General features: G+C 30.7%; 1 protein-coding gene across 1 annotated transcript; it reads right to left on the bottom strand.

Annotated features, from left to right (window-relative positions):
* Nucleotides 1-1,912: 1,912 nt before the first annotated feature.
* On the bottom strand, nucleotides 1,913-3,948 carry LOC121981802 (H/ACA ribonucleoprotein complex subunit 2-like protein). Its single transcript, XM_042534532.1, has 3 exons — nucleotides 3,719-3,948; nucleotides 3,167-3,272; nucleotides 1,913-2,524 (listed from the first exon to the last, which is right to left on the bottom strand). The coding sequence occupies exons 1-3, from the start codon at nucleotides 3,748-3,750 to the stop codon at nucleotides 2,363-2,365; spliced, it is 300 nt and encodes a 99-aa protein (XP_042390466.1). The 5' UTR covers nucleotides 3,751-3,948; the 3' UTR covers nucleotides 1,913-2,362.
* Nucleotides 3,949-7,531: the final 3,583 nt, after the last annotated feature.

Below are 7,531 nucleotides of genomic sequence, written 5' to 3'. Positions count from 1 at the left end.
TTTTATATATATAGTTACCTTTACATTTCTCTACTCGATTGGTATAGCCAAAGAAGACAGGGAGATCTGATAGAAAGTTATAGCTGAGGTTGAACTCATCGTGCCAAACCCAACTCAATTAATTTACAATCACAGTTTAGCTAGAAAAGCATGGTCAAAATTTAAAAAATTTAATTATGATTAATTGAAAATCAAGAAATATTATAATTTTAGATTTTGATCGAGCTAACATATCTAATTTTATAATGTAAATCTTATGCAAGAAATATAATCTATTTAAATTTGTCATGAAATCAAGGAATTAGGCATTTGGTTTGGGTGCAAGAATAGGAATGAGAATGAATTTGATAGTATATTAGAATGAAAATGGATTTAGTCATTTTAATATTGCTATTTGGTTTATAAGTTCCGGTTAGGTAGGTATAGATTCATTTTTCAAATATCAATTTATTTTTCAAAATTTTTATCAAAATCTTATAATAAATCAATATCTTACTATTTTATTAAAAATCTCCCTCCTTTACTAACTAACTTTGGTGAAGCCTAAAATGAATTTACGTTACTGTCCTTTTTTCTATTCACACTAAAAATAATTCCAAAGTTTATTAGTAATTCCACAATCGAAACAATCAGTGATCTAGAGTTCGAGACTCAGCTACGACGTATTATTATGAATTTTTCTCATCATTAATTTTTTCTGGTTATTTTATATAAAAAAAATAAATTAGTCCCACATCTTAGAATTGATAACATTATGATCAAAGAAGTTTCTATAAATATTTTAAGCCGACGATATTTAAAAATATATATTTTTTAGTTTCTTTTACTAAGATAAATATAATATTAAATTAAAATAATTTTTGTCATAGGGAAGCTCATTACAATAGTTTATTGTTGGGACCCAAATAATTTATATATTATTATATTACACACGCAATGTGTGTGCACAATCACACTAGTATATATAAAAAATGATATTACTGTTGCTTTATCCATTTGACTCCCTCCTAATTACCACATAACATTCCCTTGCATCAATCTTTTCTTTCTATATTCTCGGTCAACCCATCCCTCTCCTTCTTTGGCTTCGCTACACTCTCTCCAATCTATGTGAGAGAAGGGACTTGGTCCTTTTCTGAACCTGTTATTGGTTCCTCCGCATAAGGCACCGCCAAAGTTTTGATTTTTTTTTTCAGCTTTGTACTTTGACATCGATGCATTCCTAGCACACGACAGCAGAAGAAGAGAAAGAAGGTTCGCTACTAATGGAAAGGAACGACAGACAAAACGAAGAGAAGACAATGACGGACGGCTATGAGCTACTAGCCTACGACGACTTATGCTAGAGAGCCGACGGTATTATCGCATATGACATGGCCGCTCATCCATCACGAGCGAAGAGAGAATGACAAAGGAGCAATTACTTAAGGGAAACAAATTCTTTTATAGAAAAAGTAAAATAATATTTTTTTAAACTCCGCCCATGGCATGAAGAATCAGAAATATATTCTTAATCCATCGCTTTACTTGAATTTTAACCGTTCCAAATTCTTTAGAAATGATTTCAAAATTTTTATTCCCAAATTCATTAACCAAATACCTTATAATAAACCCAACGTCACTCAGAATTTTCTCATTTGCACAGTCACCTAGTATGTTCCGGCAATCCGACGAACACTTCGCAAGCTAATGCAACGGCTGCATCAAGAGAGCGAGCAAGAAAGCATGCAAAGAGTACAGCAATGAAAAATAAGGGCTCGTTAAAAAATTTCCTATGCCATTTCTGGGTGTATCAAAAGAATTTATTAAAAAAAATATTGATTCCTATTCTCCTATTTTCTCGAAGAAAACAGGGTTACTAACTTTCCATCCAATCAGTTTCCTGAACATACCCTTGCCAATAGATGCATCCATGCCAGTTGATATACTAATACTAGGTTGCGAGTCAAAATTTTGTCAATTAACAAAGATCAGTCACATTAGGATAAAGAACTAACCTGGCAACTAGTTAACAAGGACTTCTATCTGATGTTTAATACCAATATTACAATAAGATCCTACTAATCAACATGCAGTGATGGATATCTTCAAAACTCTTGCTTCTGGATATCGAGTCAAAGTAGGAAGAACTAATGGTTGGCATCCAAAATCAATCCTAACTTAAGATCAAGACTCCACAGTTGACGAAGCTTAATTGACATACAAACTGGCCTACGACTAATCAACCCTTTTCTATTACTGTCTTTTATTAGGCATCTACAAATAGCTATGGAAGGATTAGGCTTACAATAGAAGTGGAAGAAACAGCTCGTATGTAAGAACTGCAAACATGATGTGTATGAGACTTGGACGTTTAGAACATTCAGAAGAGGGATGCTGTGAGCTCCTTCACTTCTGCAACGACCTGGTTGTAATCTGCCTGCAGCTTCTCTTGTACATCCTGCGTCAGCTCGCCTTTGATTGGTTTAGTTGTCACCAATATGCAGCAAGTTGGCCTCTTGGTAACCCCAGCAACTGCAAGATCCTATGTTGAAAGAAGAATTATAAAAGGGGAACAAAAACAAAGGCATAGATAGAAGTAGAGCCCGAACAGATCATGCAGCGGCCTCTATCTCACTATTAGTTGCTTCATGGTTAAATGATTTGATTTGGATCAGTGTCTACTAACAGTAGAAATAGGCAGGCTATTGCCAAGAGTTGAAGAGCATGGTGCAAGGAGAATCTCCGTAGTCAGTCTTGCTGTTTGACTAACAAAAAATGGCAAGCACCCAAGATAAGGTGAATGAATGATTCAGAGAATGTAACAAGTATTGGGGAAATTTATAAAAGGAATATAAAATGGATGTAGAGCGCATGATAGCTCTAGTCACCACAAAAATAGAAACCATCCTAGTTATCTAGGCAATTAAATCTTTTGCAAGCTTTCTTTTTCATAAATGCAACCCTTGGTTTCTAATTTCCTCTAACAATTCCATCTGCTTCAAAATGCGAGATAAAAATCACATCCAGTCCAGAGAATACTCAGGCCCAAAGTGGTTAAAAAATGCTGCAAAGGTTCATGCATCCTCTAAAAAATTGACTTGTTTAAAAGTACATGTGCTTGAACTAAATGGATCTGCAAAGGAGAATTTAAGAAGACAAAGGAAACAAGATGCATCAATCAAACCTCTTTTGAAGGAACATAGATATAAGGAATGTCAGCTTCCTCCAGTAAGATGGGCACATGGGTAATCACGTCCATAGGAGATATATTCCCAGCAATAACACACAATCTGCAAAAACAATGTTAAATTAACATTGCCTCCACAAATGAGAACAGATTAAAAAAACAATATTTTGATTGCTTCTTGGGTATGAGGATTAGTTGTGCTTCTTGATGGTAATAGTTAATATGTGATTGTAATACCAAATCATGAAAATGCAAAAATATAGCACCTGCCATAAAGGAAGACCTTTCCAAATTTTAATTGAATATTTAAATATACTGGTATGAGATGTTCATGTATAATTTCAGTGGATAATAAGAACATTTCAGGATCAAAAACAAGTTTTCGGTAGGCAAAAGGATTTCTTTCTTTTTTTTTTCCGTATGACCCAATACGGACATGCAAAAATGATCTCCATATCCCTAAAAGCCAGAATAACTGGACGATACAGGCTAACACTCACGACCCGATCAGAGATACAAAACATTACTTGAAATAATAGAGGAGGATACCTCGTCGGACGAGCTTTAGGATCCGCTTGCATAACTTCTTTCCGGATAAGGGTTTGGCAATCGGGGAGACGGACATCAACTTCCTCCTCTCCTTCAAAGATTTTCCGTTCTCACTGTCGCTCCCCATCCTTGTCTATCTCCTTCTGTATCTCGACGATTCCCCTGAAATTATGAGAGCAACCAAAGCTTGGGCAGAAAGCACGGCGACGCGTGGCGGCTAAGGTTTTAGTCCTGGGAGGCGCAAGGGTTTTTATACATTTATACAGCGTTCAACAAAGATAAATTTGCACACCGAAGTTTCTCTGATTTCCATGAAGACCCTTATGATTTCAGTATTGTTATAACACCCCTATATATTTTTTTTGATTTCTTTTTTAAAATCCTTTCTTTGTTATAACTTTTAACGGAGAAAGTATTTAAAAAATTGATTTGCATTATTGACAACAACTTCACATACTTTTGTCATCCAACCCTTAATAGTTAATGACAACAATATTTTATTTTCTTTAAAGGCTTTTATCTTTCTCATCTTTATTATTATTCAATGACTTTACTTCTTATTAAATTAAAGTTAGCATCTTTCTACTTACGGTAATCAAACGTTTGTGAGCAGATATTCAATTTAGTAAGAATTTATCTGTATTAGTTTAATGCATAAAAAATTAATTAAATAAATAAATTTAAATAATTTATTAAATTAAATGAATAAATTTGAGAATATATATATATATATATATGTTTAATATTTATGAATAAATATTATAAATTATTCATTAATAATGTTTATAAACAATGTTATGAACAGAGTTTATAGGTCATGTTTATTAATAAAATTATCATCAATATTTTAAGTAATGAAAGGAAATTTTAAAATAAATAAATAAATTTATATTATCAAGTTTAATAATCAATTAAAAAAATTTAAAAATATAAAAGTTTTAAATGATTAAACACCCTTAAACTGTGAACTAACCTCAAGCTCTTAAAAAAGAAATTAAATTAAGTTTGAACAATCATTTTAACGACTTAATTTATTTTAAATTTGACTCAGTTATCTTATCAAATAAACTTGAATATTATCAAATAAACTTGAAACTTAGTTCAACTTGGCTAGTTTATAATATCCTATCAACTTTAGCAACAACCACACTCGTCGGACATCAATTATTTCCTTCTATGCTTTAATAATATAGCGAATCACTTACCGGATGGGCAACATATGCCACCACGCCTCTAATAAGATAAACCTAACTATGTTTATCGTTACTTTGAAGTTCCAAAAAAACCCCACTAATTTTAAAAGGTCCAATAAAAGAATAATATTAAAGACCTCCTAAATTGAATTTTTAATGGATAATATCTCCAAAATACTCCATTAAATATTTTTTTTTCTTTCTAGTTTGCTCATACAATCAGTTCAATTGATCTACTGATTCTTGTATACATGCCCTATATGATTGGAAATGTGCCTTCACTTTACCATAGTTACTAAAATATTTACTATTGATTTTCATTTTGCAAATCACATTGATAAGTAATCTTTAAAAAATGGAAAAAAAAAAAAAAAAAAAGGCATCATATCTTTCTTCCAAATGTAAGTTTAAGATTTAATTTGGATAGGGCTAGACGTGAATCTTTGACTCAAGATATTCCCACATATATATATTTATATATATATTTATATATATATATATATATATATATATATATATATATATATATATATATATATATATATATATATATATATATAGGGTATAGAATAGAAAGTAATGAGAATTAGACTAGGGAGCATTAAAACTTATCCTTAACAGTAGAGACTAGAAATTAAAATAATGTTTTCAGTCAAAAATTTGGAGTTGATTTAAGGCGATCTTGCACTCTTGATTGGATCGAATAAATAAAATCTAGATTAAGTGATATAGCTAGAATCTAGAAAGAGCTACTAGGATTATGATTTGATTTGCTAATATATAATTAAAATGGATGATATTATCTCTATAGTGTAGTAGTAAAACACTTAAGAATAAATAAGAGAATGGGAATTTGAATTTCAATAGGGATTAATATTTTTGGAGGTTAATCTCTAAATGTGCATAAATTGTAATTCGGATTTACCTGATAATTAATTCAAAAGAGAATGCCGTTTACTTTCAAGATTAATCGGATAAAACTTGAACACTTGACTATAAAAAATATTCAATTCAAACAAAGTGTAGATAAAGCGCGAGGCATTCAGTTACTATTTAATCAAATTATTTCTTTGAATTTAACTAAATCAACTAAAAAATATACACATAGACTCAGGAAAAGTATTAAATTGGTGTAAATCCAAATTATTTAACATTTTTACCAACTTAGCACTAATTCAAACTCTTACAATTATTAAATATTTTTTTTTACTAAAAGTGAACTTACAATACATGCATTCGATGCAAATCCAAGACATTTAGGGCAAAAAAACAATTGGTCAAAAAAATATATTTGATGGTCTTGGAGACTTAAAATTTAAAAATATATATGTATATATAATTTGAGAGACATGCATTTAAAGTAACAACAGTGTTTCATGATATTAAGGGATTAAAAATCTAAAAAAAAACATAAATAAACTTAAAAGGATCATTAGGGATACAATATTATTAAAATGTTTGACATAAAATGTTAGTTATGTTGGGCCGAACACATATAAATTTTTACAATCAAAATTTAGAATTTAAAGTAGACTTGAAATTTTATATGACTTGGGAATAGAGATGGACAATCGTTTCTTAGTTCAGGATGATGAGCAATTTAGAAAGTTGCATCATGCAGTTGGGAGAACAAGTTGGAGATGCAGATATTTGTTTTCTAGGTTGTGCTTGTACACAAGTCAATTAAAAACATTCACATAAAAAAGAGTCTCTCATTCATATATATTTACAATATTATCAAATTATGATTCTATATAAATAGACACATTGCCTTAAAATTTTCAATATAAGAGTATTCTTTGGCTCATATCGGAATCAATTTCATCTATTGTTCCCTTCCAATGTGAGACTATCTTATTAGAATCAATTTCATCTATTTTTTTTTCATTCACTTTTGCAACAAGTTATTGCAAATCTTTATTTTTGAACTTTCATATTTTAAGCAAAGAGGGATCAAATTTTGAGCAATTAATAAATCTCCTAATCTATATTTATGGTCTAATCACAACTACCATGAGTTTGATTAGCTAAGGATATTAAAAGATCCATTAATATATTGCTTAAACCATTGTGACGAGCTAACTGCTTTCTTTCTGAAAAAAGATAAAAAAAATGCAACAGGCTAGAACTACGGAACATACAACGTGAAGCACAACATAGCACATAGCTTCTAATAGCCGGCAAAAAGAGGTATACATTAATAAAAGAGTGCAAATAAGTCTTTTGCTTGGCCTATAGTAGTGATGGAGACCTTAAAAGATGTAAAGCATGCACACTTTAGGTTCTCTCTGAAGAACTACATTTGGATGCTAATTAGCAGTTAACTATGAAGCCTAGAGCCAAGGGAAACAGGAAACTAAATAGTAAGAGATACAGTATGATTAACATCTGTGAAGAGTTCTCTCAACTGATTACAAAAGAAAAAAAAAATATTTAAAATGGTCAGAGAGTGACAGACTGTAGTTATTTGCTCACACTTCCAAGATATTTTTTTTGCTTCTTTTCCTTCTCAATTCATATTCTATGATATTCTCAATGATTCTTCTTAATTATCGAGTGGACACTATAGAACAAACTCTTGATATTCTTATTTATGCTGTTTATTTTCACTAACTCATTG

Source organism: Zingiber officinale, chromosome 1B (assembly GCF_018446385.1).
Source record: "Zingiber officinale cultivar Zhangliang chromosome 1B, Zo_v1.1, whole genome shotgun sequence".
NCBI lineage: Eukaryota > Viridiplantae > Streptophyta > Magnoliopsida > Zingiberales > Zingiberaceae > Zingiber > Zingiber officinale.
The sequence above is the reverse complement of the archived record's forward strand: the minus strand, read 5'-3'. Positions and strand labels throughout refer to the sequence as shown.